The sequence below is a fragment of the Micropterus dolomieu genome, linkage group LG08 (assembly GCF_021292245.1).
Source record: "Micropterus dolomieu isolate WLL.071019.BEF.003 ecotype Adirondacks linkage group LG08, ASM2129224v1, whole genome shotgun sequence".
NCBI classification, from domain to species: Eukaryota; Metazoa; Chordata; class Actinopteri; order Centrarchiformes; family Centrarchidae; genus Micropterus; species Micropterus dolomieu.
The window spans coordinates 6,064,452-6,084,159 of NC_060157.1; the positions used below are offsets into that span (position 1 = coordinate 6,064,452).

Consider the following 19,708-nt stretch of genomic DNA (forward strand, 5'->3'; position numbering starts at 1 on the left):
CTGGAGTTATCCATGTTAGGGAGCCTTGGCTATGAGTGTATGTGTTTCCTACTGTAGGTGCTTACATCTGGACCACATCTTGACACATTAATCATATAAATGGCAGTAATACGCACATGCACAAAGGAGTTACACAATCAGTTCCTGAGAAAACTCTCTTTTTTCTGAAGTTTCCATTTTGTGGTTTTGGACTTAGTTCTAGGACGTTTTTAGACTTTTGCTGTGTGGAATTTAGGAAATTACTGTGTTTAGTCTCAGGGTAAGTGTCTGGGCAGAATTAAATGTCTCGTTTTTTGGGAGGGGGGTATATTTTAAGATCACTCATTACAATTTAAGTTGTATATTACATCATATAACAGCTGTGCACCTGTAGTATTTACTCTGTGAATGATTTCAGAGGACACGCCTGGTCATCTTAGTGGTGAAAGTGCAGTTGCTGCTGTTCATTATGTTATGGAAATCTTGGGCAAATTTTCCATCTGTTTAATTGTTCACCCTTTCCTCTTGTACTTCTCTGCCTCTATTAAGTGTTTTATGACTGAGTTGTTTAAATGACAAAGAAAATGACAAACCAGATGTTTAGATGTCATTTAGCTCTGCAATTTGATTTCAAAGCAAACATTGTTATTATAAAGCGACATTATCTAGGCTACATAAAACTTCAAACCATTGTCCTTGTAAGAGAAAACTATTTCAGCTGAGGTGTGTTGAAGGAGAGACACATAAAGAGAAACAGACAGGACAGACAACATGAGCATTTATTGTGTTTTGAATGGTTTGACTGGACAGCTCAGTCTGTGACCTCTACAGGGCGCGGTGGTGATCCAGGGATGCCCGTCATTACATTCCCTCTCCAAAATCCTTACTGGAATAATGAGTCAGTATAACTCAGTACATCAACATCATGAATAGACACCAACTCACATGTGCTTCAACAGTCAAAGCTAATCTGCCCTCTTCACTGAAAGGATACCTGCAGATCTGGCAGAGCCAACCTGCCAATGACTGGAAAATTTTCAGCAAGACGTGGAGCCAAAACCTCAGACACCAATAACCAAGTGCACTTACTTGGAGCTGCTCTGCATGTTATGCATGTGTCAAATATGAGTATTATTTGTGGCTGTTACAGCCCATAGCCTGTTTGTTCTGAGTCACAGTCAAATCAGTCACAGCTAGCTGGCCCCACCTAAACCCACGGACTGGCAAACTTGAATATTGTCTGGGTCTACTAAGGTCAGAAATATTGGGGTACAAAAATACTTTTCAGAAAAGCACAAACCTAAAAATATAAAAGGGTATTAGCAGGGTGCTTTGAGCTAAATGCTAGCATCAGTATGCCAACATGCTAACAATGAAAACGCAAAAATGCTGATGTGTAGCAGGTATTTTTTGTCATTAACCACAGTATTGGACAAATTAATAATTTGACCTGATGATGGTGTTGAACGAAAAGGGGATTAGGGGTTATTACAATTCATCATATGAATGGGACATAAACAATTCATGGCAATCCATTCAGTAGTCATTGAGATATGGCACTAAAATACACAATTGTCAACCTCATGGTGGTCTTAGAGGAAAAGTCAGGTTCTTTGGGAACCATGAATGCTTGTAGAAAATTTCATTGCAATGCATCCAATAGTTATTTAGATATTTCACTCTAGGCCAACTTGGTGGACTAACAGAGAGACAAACTGTTGATCACTAATGTGACAGACTCTGGATATTCAATCAGCACTTGTTACTTTCTGATTCCTGTTAAACTATCCTTACAGATTAAACTGACAGAATCGCAATGTTTCACATCTGTAAATGTGATTTAAACACTGCTACTCTGAGTATCATTACAACAGTCTGAATGAAGCCTGTGGTATTTTGGGGTTGTTGGAAAACTTTTCTGAACATGTGTTAAACATTTTTGCTCCACAGTGACAGATTTCGTGGAGTGATTTTCCTTTCTTTTAACACTTAGATAACTGGATTCTTTTCTAACATTTACAGGACAAATAATATTTTCATTACTTTGACCTGCAGTTTTTGCATTTGTGAATCAACAAGGAATCCAATGGTCTTTTCCTACATACCATCACATACTAAAACATATTCACCCAAACTGAAAGAGGGTCATTGTACAGGATTATGGGTTTTTTCTTCAAAAGTGTCCACAGTCAGTCAGAGTGATACTTTACTGTCTGGGAGCTCTCCAACATCTGTCTGCTCTGGAAAAATGTGTTGAGCCTTCTCCGCCTCTCTTGGTTTGAATTGGCAGATACTGTATGATTTTACTATGACTGATACTGGCTGCAGTTGTTGTTGTTATGACTTGGCTAAATGCTCTACACAATAATTGTTCATATATCAAGCATAATTAAGCTAGACTAACTAGTCTATTCATTCAGTGTGTCCCACCAAGTATATTTAGGATACTCAAAATCTTAATCATCAAGAGAGGCTTTTTCACAGGGACACTGGAAGTTAGTCTGAGTTGGGGGTGCTGAGAGAAACTATTTCAATTTCCATTTCTCTTTTTAATGATGTCATACAAAATGGTGTGCGACATAGGCACATAAATAAATATAACTCATTATATATATATATATATATATATATATATATATATATATATAAAAATAATAATTTAAATCTGGCTTACAATTTTCCAATTTGTACTAAAAACAATAATTCTGTATGGTAGCGAAATCTGGGGGCCAAAACTTAATAATGAATTTGACAAATGGTACAAAACAATCATAGAATCTTTCCATACTGAGTTCTGTAAGAGCATCCTGCAGGTGCAGAGAAAGACACCAAATAACCTGTGTAGAGCAGAGCTCGGCCAATATCCCCTCTTACTAAAAATATAGAAAAGTTCACTTTAATTTTACAATCACTTAAAATCAGTTAACCCCCAGACATACCATCACAAACCCTAACATACCAAGAGCTGAAACCAGAGTAGTCCCCTCAGCGGGCTGGTCCTGAGGCTCTCTGCAGTAACAAGTCCCCAACAGCCTCAGGACAGCAACACCAACTCAAGCAGACCAAACCAAATTATCAGCAAGCAGAAAGAAAAGTATATTGAATACTTTAAAGAAACGACCAAAACACAAAGTAAATTACAATGTTATGTGACCCTAAAAAGAGAATTCACACCGGCAAATTACCTGAGTACAATAAAATGTCCCAAACTAAGAAAAATGTTGACAAGATACAGACTGAGTGAACACAGCCTGGCCATAGAAAAGGGTCGCCACAGACAGAGCTGGCTACCACAAGAGGAGAGACTCTGCTCCCAGTGTGACATGGGACAGGTAGAGGAAGAGCTGCACTTTCTAACCTCATGCCCCAAATATAAAACACTAAGAGAAAAACACTTTGCACTTTTCATACATTTCCCAAATATACCCCGAAATCGAATTCATATCAGACACACAGAAACTCCCCTATTTACTGGGAGAAACGCCCAAATGTGAAATAATTGCTGCAAAATATGTCATGAGGACAACCAATGGAACCTCAGACTGATAAGTAATTGTACAGATTTTCAAATTATTATTATTTTGATCGTTTGATATTTTAGTAATTCTTTAGTTGTTACATTTGATACTGATTTCTTTTTATTTAAAATTTTATTTTTTTTTAATCAATTAATAAATTTTTTTTAAATTTTTTTTTGTCTATTAACACACATACACACTAATTGTTTTATTTATTTTATTTTTAATATATATTTTTTTAAACACACACACGTTTACTGTTTTATTTATTTATTTAATTTTTAATATATTTTTATTTTTAATATTTTTTATTTTTTTAACACACACACACACACACTTGCTTACTCTTACTGTTTTATTTATTTATTTTATTTTAATTTTTAATATTTCTTCTTTTTTTTAACACAAACACACATACGCTTTGATTACTTTACGCTTTAATTACTTGTTTAATGAAATGTATGGGGTTGATTGTTCTTAAGTTGTATGTATGATGCTTTGGCAATATTGCTTTTACACATTCATGCCAACAAAGCTATTTTGAATTGAATTGAATTGAATTAATAGTCTTAGTAAGATTTCAGTGACGCAGAAGTTTGAGATCTTCTTCCAAACCAGCGTATGTTCAAGTGGAGTTATTGCAGTGCAATCCTTCCAGCCTCTGTCATTCTTGGAGAACATGGAGAACACATGGAGCGGTGGCCAGGAAAGCATCGTTTTCAGAGAAAGCTGAATTTGAGGCCTTGCAGTATATATCGACACTGGCTGGCCACATGGAGCCCACCTGCCGGGGACACACATACTTTCCTCTTCTCTATCTTTCTCTCTGTCTCCATCTATTTATACCTCATCCCTGGATGTCTGTCCTGCCCACCCAGCTCTGTGAGAAATGTCTGGTGTTGAAATTCAGGAATCTGGTTTTACTTTTGACTGAATGCCTTAACCATGATTGCTTACTTTCTGTTTCAGTGACTGCAGTCTTTTGCTATATTTATATTCAAACGTGTTGTAGCTATGACGGCATCCTTGTAACACGTGACTGTGCTGTATAATAAATATTTCTGTAACGTAATTTTATATGTTTTTAGACACACTGCTCTAGGGATGGCAGTGTCAGTAGGTTGGTCAGCACACCACTTTGGTCCAAACGGAAATATATCAATAAATATTGGATGGATGAAATGTGGTACAGGCAATCATGGTCCCCAGAGGTTTAAGCCTAATGACTTCCTCTGACCTTTTATCTTGCACCAGCAGGTCAAAACTCATCCAGGGAAATATCCCATCATCTACTTGCTGGATTGGAGCAAAAATTAGTACAGACATTCATGGTTCGCAGATGATGTATCTGAACTTGGTTTAAGACACATACTTGAGAAACTAATGACATGTCCATCAGCTATAGCTGGACTCCATGTTTAGCGCTAATTAGATAATGTTAGCAAGATCGTCCTCTTGATCTGAGAAAGTCTCAGATACAACACACAGAAGATGTCTCTGGAGGAACAATTTAGTAATAAAGTAGCTCAGCTATGTTCAAGATGTGTCCTTGTGGCCTAGGAGGAATCCTTTGACAATGTTTGCTTCCAGGCTCCTTTAATTCTCTTTAGGGTCAAGCTTCTCTTATGATGATTCAAGTTCAAGCCAACCCCAGACCTGCTGCCCTTACACAATGAAAATCAGAGGTAAGAGAAGGCTTTAATTTCTTTAAAGTCTGGCTGAAGTTACATATGCGGGTTTCAGAAGTAATTTAGTTTTTGGGAGGGAAAATTAAATTGTGGGAATATCTGATATCTGTACTTAAAAGAGCAGCTACTGGTACTGTCCAGACAGTAAAGCAGCAGCCTGTAAAATCATCAGCAAGGTAAAATCTCATCAACTTAAATCAGAATTGTCACCACCACAGAAGCCTTGGAGGTTGTTTGACTTGTAGACAACTGGACTAATGTATATTTCTCCCCTCAGCTCGCGTTAAGCTGTGTAAACTTAGAACGCCACAAGACTGGAAAGAGAGGGAGGAGAGGAAAAAGAGGGGAAAGACTTGGGGGTGGAGGTGTGTGTGTGTGTGTGTGTGTCTGGAAGTGGAAATGGGCAGCAGGGAGGAGGAATGTGAAACATTTCTGATGCTGGTCCAGTGGCTGTTTACACGGTAGTCAGCCTGTGACATCAGAGTCCAGACTTTATAAATGTCAGCAGGCGCTAGAATGAGCAGTTAGCAAACAGCTTCACTGGTCGCACCACACCGCCACACAGCTTAGTGAGGCAGACTGAGCTCCATCAGCAACACAAGCCCCCATGGACCGACTGCTGTGTGACTGTGTGATAGCTTTGGCTGTACTGCTGTGTGTGGCCACACAGGTGAGGCCTGCTTACTTAACAGTAGTTTGTTCTGAACTAGATGATATTATGGTGTCTGTATGTGTGACAGAGCGTAGGCAGAGACGTTCAAACAGTGAAGCTGATTTCCTGTGATTTGCTCACTTTATTACTGCAAGATTGAAAAATATTGTAAACATTCTGTTTATATTCTCACCGTGATCATTTATTCACACACTATACTTGTTTCATTTACTTTAGAGGAATATCTTCTTGTCTACCTTGATTTTAAATGAGTGACTATAGTCATCCTGTTTGGACAGAAATAAGGTCACATAAAGCTCTGTGTGCAAGATATGCAAATTATGATAAGACCACTAGGGCTGTAACTAACAATTTTAACTTGTTAACTTTTAATATCTGTCTTTTACTTTTATGATTAATTGATTAGCTGTTTGGCCTATCAAATGTCAGAAAAGGTTTTAAAAATGGGCATCAAAATTCACTTCTTTACTATCAGTTACTTGTTTTGTCTGTCTTAACACAGTCCGAATCACAAATATATTCAGTGTATGAGCATATAAGACAAAAATAAGGAGCAAATACTCACTTTTAGGAGGAACTAAAGAATTTGTGGCATTTTGCTTGTAAAAAGGAATCAAAAGAATGAGACATGGTTATCAAAACTGTTGCCAGTTTCTGTAATTAATTGACTATTTTTGAATTAAGTAAATGAATTTCTCAATAGAAATGAGAAGTGAAACTAGCCTTGGCCAGATCTCGCCTATGTTTTGGCTCCATCAGCGACATGTAACTGAAAACAGTGGTTTGTCCTGAAAGTGTTGGATACCTTGTGCATTTTCTGAGAATACCAATAATATTTTCATTACTCCTTATGTGAAAATATAGTCATGAGGATAATCATTTAGATGATGATTATGATAACTGTGGTGGTGATGGTGAAGATGAAAATAATGATCTAGTCTTTTCTCATGTGTGTTGTCCCTGCAGGTGTTGTGCCAGCTCTGTGACAGTCCCTGCCTTTGCCCCGGACCTGCCCCCCAGTGCCCCTCAGGAGTCCCACTGGTGCTGGATGGCTGCCGGTGCTGCCAGGTGTGTGCTCGGCAGCAAGGTGAGCCCTGCACTGAGATGTTTCCCTGCGACAGCCAGAGAGGACTCCGGTGTGACTACAGCGCCAGCTTCCCCGGAGACCCTGGGGAGTGCATTAGTGAGTGTCAAGTTCTAGCAAGCAAACAACCAGGCCCATGTCTGTGTGGGTAAGACTGAGTTTAGGAAATGCAGTCTCAGTCAATCGTCAAGAGAGAGACAAACAGAGTTAATGTTTAAAGTCTGCTCAGCAGAGTGGGATGGCCAGCTGGGCTGCGGTGCTCTGCCAGCAGTCCAGAACGTTTCAACTTCTATTCCAGGACTGCTGTTGACTCATTTCCTCTATGACTGTCCTTTGATCATGATAGATTACAGAGACAACACTAGTGGATTGAAAACCAGACTCCTCAGTTTGTCAGTAGAGAGGCCTGTTTTCTTATAAAACTACATAGGCAGGGACAGCAGCTTCTATGTCTTTACAGCTCTGTCTCATTTTCCTCTACTGTGTCCCCGCCAACTTCACCTAACCTGATCTTAATCTCTTTGACTTCTACGTTACGTTTCCCAGATCAATCTAAGCTGCAGGTGTGGTTGAGAAAGTTAAGACTGTCCTGTGTGTTTCTTACAGGTCAGGAGGACCTTGGCTGTGAAGTTAACGGCATCACTTACCAAGAGGGCCAGTCGTTTCAGCCCTCATGTGACACTTACTGCCACTGCAGAGGTGGAGGGGTGAGCTGTGTGCCGGCTTGCCCTCTGCATGGCCGTCTTCCCACTCCAGACTGTCCCAACCCACAACATATCCGGCTACCGGGGAAATGCTGCAAGGAATGGGTGTGTGAAAACCTCGAGAACACAGTCATTCAGGATGCCATAACAGGTAAACTCTACAGGTGGATGGATGGGTTAAATGGACCTTTAAAGGTTGAAACACGTACATGTAAACATCCTCCTACGAAGACCTGAATTTACGTTAGGCTATCTTACTAACAGCAGCAGTGAAATTCACTAGAAGCTTCATGACAGACTTTAAGGGTAGAGTTCATTTTTTGTAAAATACTCTTATTTGCTTTCTTACTGCGGGTTAGATTTGACTATTGATACCACTCTAATGTCTTTATGGAAAATATGAAGCTACATCTAACAGCTGGTTAGCTTAGCTTAGCATAAAGGCCTACTATCACCTCAAGCTCAGTAATTAACATGATTATGATGATAACATTATGATTTGTTTGTTCGTTTCCGGTCTTTGTGCCATGCTAAGCTAATGCTAACCACTTTATGGTTGAAGCTTCATATTTAATGAACAGACATAAGAGTGGTGTTGAGCTCCGCATTGACCTCTATACATTTCCCAAAATGTTGAACCCTTCCTTTAATGACATCAGAGCTAGATATTTACATCATATTTTCCAGTGTCAGGGTGCTGGTGCCAGATGTATCTTCACGTACAGTATCATTGGATTTCTCCCTACAAATGTTGCTCATTGATGATCAGTCCATATGGCAACATAATCCTTACTTCATTTCTATGAGGTTTGTCACTGGTGGTCATGTCTGGAAGTTTTTATTGGAGGACTTTTGCATTTAACTGAGGTGTGTCTGGCCAAAAGAAAACTCACAAAGTCCAAATATAACCGACCTTCCTCTGGAAAAGTGAAAACATATTTTTTCCCTCAGTCACCAAGTCTCATAGTTTCATAACAACAACCACAGATGTGTAACAATTAAACATATGAAACCATGTAGAGACTCCATTAGAAGGAAAGTGTGCGAGTGAGTGAGTGTGTGAGTGAGAGTGGGTGTTAGAGAAATGAAGCCACTCTTAAAAACATCTGGAATTCCAAACAACGTGATTAGAGCAGCAACAGAACATTTTGTTCTTAAATACAAAACTGGCGATGTCCTTTCTGAAGATCAGCTGATTATTATGACTTATAAATGTTAGTTTTGGGAGGAACAAAATGTTGCTTTGGATTTTTATATTCACTAAAGTCCAAAGCATTTAATTTGATTCAAAGAGGAAGTTTTTTGTGAGCGAAAAACAATGAGATGAGATATTAAAGTCACTGGAGGTGAGTCACTGGGGTGAATGAGTCCAGTCAGCATCTAGTTTAGTTTAGTGCAGATGTTCTCAAACTGTGAGGCTAAAACCTGCTAGTGTGCATGCTGCAACATGAACTCATGTCATTTTATTTGGTTTCAGTAGCCATGAGACCCGCCAGGTTGTGGCCAGTTCTCCTGAGGGATCATCCTCTAAACAAACTAGTCCCACCTGCCTCCACATGTAAAGAGCAGAGCACCCAGTGGAGTGCCTGTTCCCAGAGCTGTGGGGCTGGGGTGTCCACACGGGTTTCTAACCAGAACCCAGCCTGCAAGCTGCAAATGGAAACTCGACTTTGTAAAGTGCGGCCTTGCCATATGGTTCAGCCTGCCACAAGGAAACCCATGGTAAGCTCTAATCACATAGTGATTCCTTCTGATTTGTACTTTCTCTGTCTTATCAGATTCTGTCTCTTCATATATCCTATTATGTTCCATTCACGGCTTTAAATGGTTAACTCACCCAAATCACGAAAAACGTTTATGTGCTGAGTTTGAAGATAGCTATCTTTAAAACCTTTCTGGCCAATACGTCAAATACAATAAAGGGAAACAGAATATCTCAAACAAAAATCTCAAACTTGAGCAACCGTCTGCATATAACAAGGGTTATGTGAAAATATATGTTTATTGTGATTAGAAAGAACAAAAGTGACTTTTACAAAGATTTCTCAGACGCATAGCTGTCTTAAAGATACCCTGTGGAGTTTTTGACTCCTAGTACCACTAAGGAGCAATTTTTTTACGAGTTTGTCTGCTTTGTTTTATTGTGTACACTCTAGAGCACACGTGAACAGAGTATAGAGGAAATGTGATTCACATTTTTGCCGTTGGTTTTTCCGCTGATAACCGGTTGTTGGTGGAAACACACAAAGAAAGGTAGCAATGAAGCATCTTGCAATCAAACATGGCTGTGAACAATGTACAATTCAATTTAAAATATTTGCTTTGCAAATGTTTTATGATGAAGGAAATGCATTCAACACACCTTGTTTGACCTCAAGGACACACACGATGCGTTTTGGTGAGAAACACTAATGTAAACATAACTTTTGTTTGTTTACAAGGAAACTCCACAAGGCACCTTTAAATTTCTAATTTAACCCATGAAAAAAGGCAAGAGCTGAGTGATATTTATAATGAACTCTGGTGTTCTACTGACTGCAAAAGCAAGTCTTGCCATGCTAAGATGTAGTTAAATGATTTTCATCCAGCCTCCTTGCCCTCCCAAAGTCATAAATGCCATGTTTGTGAATTAATGAAAAACATGTCATTGTCACTTCTGATCAGGTATTATCTCTGCAGCTCAGATGTAGTTACTTGACTTAAACTGTACTCCCCGTAAAACACTGATTTGGTAATTTGCAGGTCAGTGCAATTAGATTAATCTAGGTGAACACTGAATTTACAGCTGTAGTTTTAATAACTATATTTTAACATGTAGTTTGCACCTGCTCCACAATGAAATACCACTGCTGAAATGTTGGATATATGTACCCTGAAAAACTTCACTTTTCATAGTTTTCAAACCTAGCCTTGCATCGACGTTGGAATCTTTTGACCTGCAAATCCCCCAAATCATCGCAGTGCTTACTGGGATTTTTTTCTGACTTGCCTCTGCATGTGTTTGTTTTTGCATGCTTTTTCCCAGAGGGGAAGGCAGAGGTGGTGCAAGGCCAGCTACACATCACCAGGTCCCATTCGGCTCATTCACCAGGGCTGCTACAGCACTCGTGCCTATCAGCTCCAGTACTGCGGACAGTGCACTGACTCTCGCTGCTGCACGCCTTATCAAACCACCACTGCTGAGGTGACCTTCCGATGCCCCACCGGTAGACTGCTACAGCGAGCTGTGATGATGATTCACTCATGTGTTTGTCATAACAACTGCCCATACTCACCTTACAGTAACCCTGCTCTGTGGGGATACAGGCCCTGATGAGCACGGATTCATTCATAATAGTGAAGATTTCCCCGACTGATTCGTGGGCCGGACAGTGAGAGAAACCTTATGCATCACCAAGCATCCCCTAACCAATGGACCTTGAAAGAGAAAATGATTATTGTAGATAAAAACTGTGATTGAGTTGGGATGAACATTTATCTTTACACTTATACAATCTCAATCTGCACTTATTCATAACTCCTTTATACTGATATACATTGGGAAGCCATAATACTGGTGATTTTGACCTTATCCAGGAATTAAAATTACATTGCAAATTTAGAGAAAGCAAGCAAGCAAACTTAATTTACAGTAGAGCACTTTTTAAAGGATAGAAGGGACAGATAATAAAATTATATATATACATATACACACACACACACTGTATATGAAACAAGAGGAAGTAAGTGTATAACCCACAAAGTAAAAGTTATTGAAAAAAGAAAACATGTGGGTTTTAAGAAAGATGTGCACTGATTTGCCTACTCTGAGACTTTTCCTTTAGAGGTCGGAGGGCACAATAACTCCTTTAAGTAGACTACAGAGGTGCCTAGTCATGTAATGCCTTATATGAAGAGAAACTAAAACTAGTGTAGTGTGATTTTTTTTTTAAGTTGTTGTTAAAAAGCATTTCTGCATGGTTTTCAATCAAAACAGTAAAAATTAGCTGAGGCTGCTAAACTGATTCTTGCAATATTCCTTTGTTGGAAAAAAAGCAGGACTGAACTGATCTTATGAATGAGCTTAACATTTAGATTGGGATCACAGGTTATTCCAATATGTTTTTACACTGGGATGGAAACTGTGGGCAAGTGGGCCAATTACATTTTAGATGTACAACCGTATCTGTGCCAAGATTGTTTTTTTTTTATAATTCAAACACAGATTTATCTAACCTGAACTAATAATTGAGGACAGTTGGCCATGATGTTAATTTGGTCGTAACATTAGAGACATATTTTCACTGCTAAACGCCAATGTGTCTTTAAGAGCGAATTTCAATGACAAAAATATGTTTGATAGGAATGTATGTCAAAGTATGACCCCAGCCTTTGTGTTGAAAGATATTGTTTCCTGTCGTAAGCAATGCAACTTTTTACTTGTACAGTTTTGTTTGTGTGTTTGTAGTCAGATGACATTGCACTTATTTCTTCATTTTCTGTTTTGTTGTAAATACTGGACAGATGTGTCTTACATATAGTGAAACATGTTGAAATTTTTTACATATGTCCTGCATTTTCACTCTCAATGATTTTTGTGTTTTTATTTTTTTCATATTCTAGAATTAACAGATTTGTTCAGATTATTCACAGGCTGTAGCTTTGTACATACCTGTTCCCATAATTTCACTTCATCACTATCATTCATCAATAATTATTACACAGTACGCTTCTTCCTTTGCTGATGAGCTACTAAAAGCTTGTTTGAAGCACACTGAAATACACAGCACCATCAGTATTTCTCTGGTATTTCACATGAAAAATAAAGCCAAATTAATGAGTAGTAGTATTACTATTAACTTTTTCAATTTTACCATTTGGCCGCTGGAGGCTTTTCCAGTCAGACCAGATGACATTTGTGAGACATCCTGACATCTAGTGGACAAAAGAACATACTGCGGAGACTGAGGACATTTACGTTTACTCATTTGGATTTTGAGCAACAACATACAAGCATCAATAAAGCATCATCAACCTTGTAATATCTTTAGCACGCACACACACCCCTACGTAGTTCCAAGGTGCATGGAGAAGGGTAAAAAGTCTGGGGGGGTCAAAACTCCAGTGTAACACTTTATTGTCAGACCAACACTTTTGGGCTTGTGACACACTCCTGCAATTTGTATAAAAAATTTTACTCTTTCTCGGAGTCATAACTCAGTTCAGTCTAAAGACACAGACATGATACACATATTTGTAGATTACAGACATTCAGAAGAGCAATATTCAGGTGGCCTGTGTTTGACACATCCTTTTGCTATTGCTATTATTAAGAGATTATCACTGATTTATAAAGCTTTACTTAATGATTTGACAACCACAAATAAAGCCATCACTAACATTTATTAAGTTAGTATAAAGTATTATGTAAAGAGCACACAGACTTAGTTGGCACAGTAAACTGTTTAGGATAGTACAAGAGGATTTTATCTAACAGTCGTAATATTACTGATAAAATACATTATCAAAAGCATACTATCAGCTGATAAGCAGCTGCTACATACAAGTTACTACAGGACCTTACAGTTTTGTAAACCCTACCACATAAATCTGAAATGTGTACTAGGTTACCCATGTCAGAAATGGTGCTTGAAGCGTAGGCTACTCCACTCGAGGTAAACTTGATTCAGTTTCCATTACTCATAAGGTATTGTCAGAGGAGTCAGAAAAAGAAAGGAAATCTTCATGTAAGGCCCATGTAGATACAAACCTGTAATTGTAGTCTGTTACTTGGGCTCAGCATGGATTCATTTGAGATGACTTTGTGTGACCAATCAGTCAACTGATGTAATTTTGCAGATTCTCACAGGTGCAGTAATTCAAATACAGAATGTGGAGGCAAGAGCATGACACAGGAAGCCTGATCTGAACTACCTAGCTTCCGTTTCTAAGTAAAGAGAAGGCCAGCACACTCTCTGACAGAAGGAACTGTACTAACTGTTATCCAGAAGAAAATGAATAACACATCTAGTTCTTGTGTCAGCCTTGACTTTACAGGCAAATTCCTGCCTCCTGTTTACATCCTAGTATTCATCATTGGTCTGGTAGCTAATGGATTGGGATTGAAGTCTTTGCTGCACAACTGGAAGAAACTAGGAATCGTCAATGTTTTTGTTCTCAACCTTGGACTTACAGATATTTTGTATCTGCTCACACTCCCAATTTTGGTGGTGTACTACTTTAAGAAGAGCGAATGGATCTTTGGAGATACATTCTGCAAGATAACAAGATTCTGCTTCAACCTGAATTTATATGGCAGCATCGGGTTCCTCACCTGTATAAGTGTGTACAGGTACCTGGCCATTGTCCATCCAATGAGAGTGATGGGAAGAATAACTGTCACCCACTCTGTAGCTATCTCTGTCATGGTTTGGCTGCTGGTGAGCGTTCAAAGTCTCCCTGATATGTTGTTCAGCAAAGCATCTGGAAACAACACTGGGAAATGTTACGATACCACCGATAAGAGCCATGTTGAGGATTACCTGAAATTCAGCGTTGGACGGGCAATCACTGGGTTTTGCATCCCACTCCTCATCACACTGGGCTGTTATGGACATGTGATCGTCATTCTCTGCCGCACAAGTACCATTGACAAGGTACTGAAACAGAGAAGTTTGAAATTGTTGTTCATCTTGATTCTTCTCTTCTCTGTTTGTTACATTCCCCATCATGTATTCAAGAACCTGAACCTCTTGGCAAGAGTTCTGTCCAAACAGGGAATATGCTATGAATGGTTTAATAGAGTCTACATTGCTCATCAGATAAGTCGTGGCCTTGTGTGTCTGAACAGTGCTCTCAACCCTCTGGTTTACCTCCATGGAAACGAAGGCATTTCTGCTCAGCTCAGACAACTACGCCAGCAAGCTCGTCAGACTATCTCACGGCTGTCCACCACCACATTTCAAATATCCCAGGTGTAAATTATCTGATGTACGAATGAAATTGAACAATTGTATTGTATCGTATCATCTGCCACCATAAAGCATTTATTGTGCCCGGTCAAGGTTTTAATCTGTGTCGTGGTTGTTTTTCTGTTAAAGTAAAAAAAAAAAAATCTCAGACTACAAAAAGAAATTTCACTTAAAATATCTGACATCTGTAAATGTCACAGTTCACTTCTTTAGAGAGCAGAACCATGTATAGTAGGGAGTTTCATTACTATGCATGATCGGTATTGTGTTAAAACAGGAAGTTCATAGTGTGAATGTGTTAAACAGGATGCACTGCTAACTGTATGAGCTTAACTGACTGCAACAGAGCAGAGCAGTACTGGTACTGATACTATATGTATAACCTCTATCAAGCACAATGGGCCTTCACAACAATACATATTTGAGACGTAACTACTACAACTTATAACTTTAGCTGTATGGAAATAGTTGTAATATCGATTAAGATAGACTACTATGAGTCAGTGCGCAGACTGAGTTCCTTTGAGTGGGTGTTGCTAACCATTACAAGGTCTAGGCTAAAAACCAGAGCAGACAGGATCTTTGATTCTCTGGGCCCCCTACGCTCTGAATCAAGCTACCAGAGAAGTTCAGGCTTGCATAGCCTGTTTCTGTTTTTGTCTCACTTCTTAAGACACATTTGTACAAAACAGCAACAATGTGTGATGCATATTTTTTCCCCTTTTATTTGTATATTGACTTGCTTAGATTTTATATATTGATTGTTGAAAACCACTGCGTGATGCAAATCTTTATTCGACTTGTTTAAGATAAGTAAGTAAGTTATTTTTTTCTTTGTGTGACTAATCAGCCAACTGCACTGACACTGTGGTTTCAAAAACAAGAACATAGAATGTGGAGGCAAGAGCAAGCACAGGAAGCCTTTTATGAATAACCCTGTGTCCGTCTCTAAGTGACAGTAGACCAACACACTCTCTGACAGGAAAAGTATTAACTGCTGTCTGGAAGAAAATGAATAACACATCTTGTCCTTCAGTCAATTTTGACTTTACAGGCAAATTCCTGCCTCCTGTTTACATCCTAGTATTCATCATTGGTCTGGTAGCTAATGGATGGGGATTGAAGTCTTTGCTGCACAACTGGAAGAAACTAGGAATCGTCAATGTTTTTGTTCTCAACCTCGGACTTGCAGATATTTTGTATCTGCTCACACTCCCATTTCTGATGGTGTACTACTATATGAAGAGTAAATGGATCTTTGGAGCTACATTCTGCAAGATAACAAGATTCTGCTTCAACCTGAATTTATATGGCAGCATCGGGTTCCTCACCTGTATAAGTGTGTACAGGTACCTGGCCATTGTCCATCCAATGAGAGTGATGGGAAGAATAACTGTCACCCACTCTGTAGCTATCTCTGTCATGGTTTGGCTGTTGGTGAGCGTTCAAAGCGCTCCTGACATGTTCTACCCCAAAACATTTGGAAAAAACACTAGGAAATGTTACGATACCACCAATAACAACAATGCTAAGGATTACCTGAAATACAGCTTTGGATGGACACTCACTGGGTTTTGCATCCCACTCCTCATCACACTGGGCTGCTATGGACATGTGATTGTCGTTCTCTGCCGCACAAATTCCACTGACAAGGTACTGAAACAGAGAAGTTTGAAATTGTTGTTCATCTTGATTCTTCTCTTCTCTGTTTGTTACATTCCTCATTTTGTATTCAAGAACCTGAACCTCTTGGCAAGAGTTCTGTCCAAACAGGGAATATGCTATGAATGGTTTAATGGAGTCTACATTGCTCATGAGATAAGTCGTGGCCTTGTGTGTCTGAACAGTGCTCTCAACCCTCTGGTTTACCTCCATGGAAAAGAACATATTCCTGCTCAGTTCAGACGACTCCTCCAGCAAGCTCGTCAAACTGTCACACGACTGTCCACAAGTCAAACCCCCCAGGTGTAAATGATTGGATGTACGAATGAAATTGAACAATGGTGTTGCATCATCTGCCACTATAACACATTTATTGGTCAAGGTTTTAATCTATGCCGTAGTTATATTGCTGTTAACATACTCAAAAAATCTCAGATGAAAAAATAAAATGTACTTAAAATATTCTGAAAATGTGTCTTCACTTTTATTTAGAGAATATAAGCGTGTTTAGTGGTGGGCAGTGTTGGGCAGTAACACGTTACTGTATTAATATTACTTTCCCCAGTAACTAGTAGTGTAACTAATTACTTTTCTAAAACAGTAATATTATTAGGGTACTAGTTACAAAGGATAAAATGTACTTAAAATATTCTGAAAATGTCACTGTTCACTTTTTTAGAGAATAGAATGTTTAGTGGTGGGGGGGTTCAGTACTATGCGTGATCGGCATCGTGTTAAAACAGGAAGTTGATAACGTGAGTGTGTTTATAAACAGGATGCACTGCTAACACAAACAGAAAAGTTTCGGCAACCGCCCTCATACAGAGTCAGCCACGCTGTTTAATTTTCATCATTGATTCAGTCTGTAACAAAGTCCATTAATTAGAGGTTTAACTCATGGCATAATCAAAATCTTGGTTGGATATCAGTTTGTTACTCTTAACTATCTAAAGTTAGCATATTAATTTCCGTGAACAGCGGTTTTTGCCCTCGCATTCAAATATAGCACTCAGTCACCCTCAGCTCAGAATAAAACGTTTTTGCAAGTGTTGCACACAAGACAGCTGTCAAGTTGTTAGAGCACTTCCACTATCATTTTTACTGCACATAATGTGTAATCTCAGTTTAAATTGTGAAAATCTGTATAAAGCTTTGGATACTTAGGACCATTGAATAATTATTACATATCATCTCGCATAATGTAAATGGTTGCACTGATGGGATATAATTCTTTTAATATTGGAGATTACTGTATGATAATATTTCTGAGTGAGCAGGATCGTGGTGCAGCAGCAAAATGCCAATCAGAGACAGGCCCCCAAATGAGTTCAATGATTGGTCAAAATGTATTGGGCCATTGTTGTAGCAGAACCAATTGTGTTTGAGTTGTGTAACTGTATCTCAATCTCTGTGTGCATAATCAGACATGTAAATGTGTAAAATAATCTCTAAATGTGTACATAGATTTTTGAATGTATCCACAAATCTGTATTATTTATGTCTGAGAAGTCTTAATATTTTGCTATGTGAATTGTGCGGCACTTTTGTTGTGGATGAGATCTTTAAATGTGTATGGAGATTTGTCTGTGTGCACCACTAGCTGTACAGCCTACATAGCACCAGTCGGCGGTAGCACCCAGTGATTTTAAGAGAGTTTAAAATTCGGTCACATGAGCTGGTAACTGTGCGCATGAGCAGCAAAGCTGAGATCCCTTAAGAATGACTGTTAACCATGACGAGCTGATACTTTGCTTCATTTATGTTTGGATAAAAGTACTCTTGTTGACACAAATGTGTTCTGGTCAAATAAGCAATTATTACATTATCAGACTTAATTTCAGCACCTTACAATGTTCAGGAAGTCTGCTGCCTGTCTGCACATAGAGACATGTGTTACATGTTACTGTTATTGGGATTTATACCAGCCTTGTATTTACATTCTTACATGGTAGATTAATGGAAAATCATGTAGTCAAATAAAAAAAAAAAATGAATAGCTCTTTGCATGTATGAGTTTTTAATATTTTCTGGCTAAGAATGTCTCTTTTTAAGACAGACGGACTTCACCCAAACAAACGGGGATCAGAAATGTTAGCTGCTCACATACAGCATGTGGTGCGGTCCACACATGACTTACGTGAATGACTAATCATTCATGCAGCACACCTGGACACACCACCGGTCACTGAACAGATCTCTGCCTCACTGCCACTAAGAACTGTCTCCACCTGGTGGCATGTAAAGCCGTCTGCTCCCAGCGCTGTTCCAAAGACTTCTATTCTTGTCATCATCACGCATAGACCAGTAAACCGAAATGTGCACATCCCACACAGAAATATTAGTAATCTCTTAAGGATTAGGACAACTGCACCAACTCCAGCACCTAGAACAAATACATTTAAAATGGCTCTCTTCAACGTGAGATCTCTGTCAAGTAAGACTTTTATCTTAAATGATTTTATCTTGTCTGCAAATCTAGATTTTATGTTTTTAACTGAGTCCTGGTTGCAAATGAATGACTATAGCCAGCTAGCTGAACTGTGTCCGCCTCAATATGATTGTTTTAGTCAACCAAGGGTCGATCAGTGGTCGTGGGCTAGTGAGCGTGTATAGGAAAAATTTAAAATGTCATCAAGTACGCTGTGATGAATTTAACTCCTTTGAAGTTCTCACTCTTAAACTTGGAGGGCTGCAACCTATCATATTTGTTATAATTTATCGCCCCCCAAAACTGCCTGGAGGATTTTTATCAGAACTTCCTGAATATTTTTGTCTTCTCTGGTTTTAAATTATGACAGAATTGTTCTTTGTGGCGATTTTAATATTCATGTTGATGACCCCAACAATGTTAATGCAACTGACTTTTTAAATATGGCCGCTTCTTTTAACTTCAAACAACATGTCAAAGGGCAAACACATAACCGTGGTCATACACTGGACATTGTTTTCACCCTGGGTGTCAGCATTTCCTCGGTGGAATTGGTGGACATGACCATATCTGACCACAGATGTATTGTTTTTAGCTGCGATTCACCTGTTACTCATGCCGCTCACGAAGCTCCGTGTGTTCTCGCATCTTTAATGAACAAAGTGTTTCAAAGTTTTGCGCATTCTTTCAGAGCCAAAGCCAACACCTGTCTGATTCCAACACCAACAATCTGGTCGATGACTTCAATCATATCTGCTTGTCGTCACTAAATATTACTGCTCCTCTAAAGGTTAGGCCTACGTCTAAAGCTAGTAAGCAACCCTAGATAAATGACAGCATTCGCAGCCTCAAAAGGGAATGCAGGAAAGCAGAGCGCAGATGGAAAAAATCCAGTCTCCAAGTCCATTACCTCAGTCTGAAGGATTTATTAATTAACTACAATAACATGGTTAAGGATGCGAGAACACACTATTTTTCTGAACTCATTACTACACAAACACAATCCCAGGTTTCTGTTTAAG

General features: G+C 38.9%; 2 protein-coding genes across 5 annotated transcripts in view; one reads left to right on the top strand and one right to left on the bottom strand.

The window, feature by feature from the left end:
* The first annotated feature begins 5,792 nt into the window (after nucleotides 1–5,792).
* ccn5 (cellular communication network factor 5) lies at nucleotides 5,793–11,544 on the top strand. Its single transcript, XM_046055182.1, has 5 exons — nucleotides 5,793–5,855; nucleotides 6,825–7,041; nucleotides 7,549–7,797; nucleotides 9,127–9,368; nucleotides 10,672–11,544. Exons 1-5 carry the CDS (start codon nucleotides 5,793–5,795, stop codon nucleotides 10,957–10,959), a joined length of 1,059 nt encoding a protein of 352 aa, XP_045911138.1. The 3' UTR covers nucleotides 10,960–11,544.
* The window catches only part of LOC123974472, a 47,854-nt gene continuing 35,111 nt past the window's right edge, over nucleotides 6,966–19,708 (bottom strand). For 2 of the 4 annotated variants that reach the window (XR_006825856.1, XR_006825857.1), the window contains exons 9-14: nucleotides 16,136–16,252; nucleotides 14,168–14,284; nucleotides 12,500–12,560; nucleotides 10,922–11,063; nucleotides 7,590–7,738; nucleotides 6,966–7,026 (exon numbers count right to left, since the gene is read on the bottom strand). Coding sequence is in view for 2 of the 4 variants with exons in the window: in XM_046055187.1 (XP_045911143.1) it covers nucleotides 10,975–11,063; nucleotides 12,500–12,560; nucleotides 14,168–14,284; nucleotides 16,136–16,252 (384 nt within the window). In the remaining 2 variants the exon portion in view is untranslated. Of the gene's footprint in view, nucleotides 7,027–7,589; nucleotides 7,739–10,566; nucleotides 11,064–12,499; nucleotides 12,561–14,167; nucleotides 14,285–16,135; nucleotides 16,253–19,708 lie in introns of those variants that run through there. The other 2 variants (XM_046055187.1, XM_046055188.1) reach the window with 2 other exon arrangements.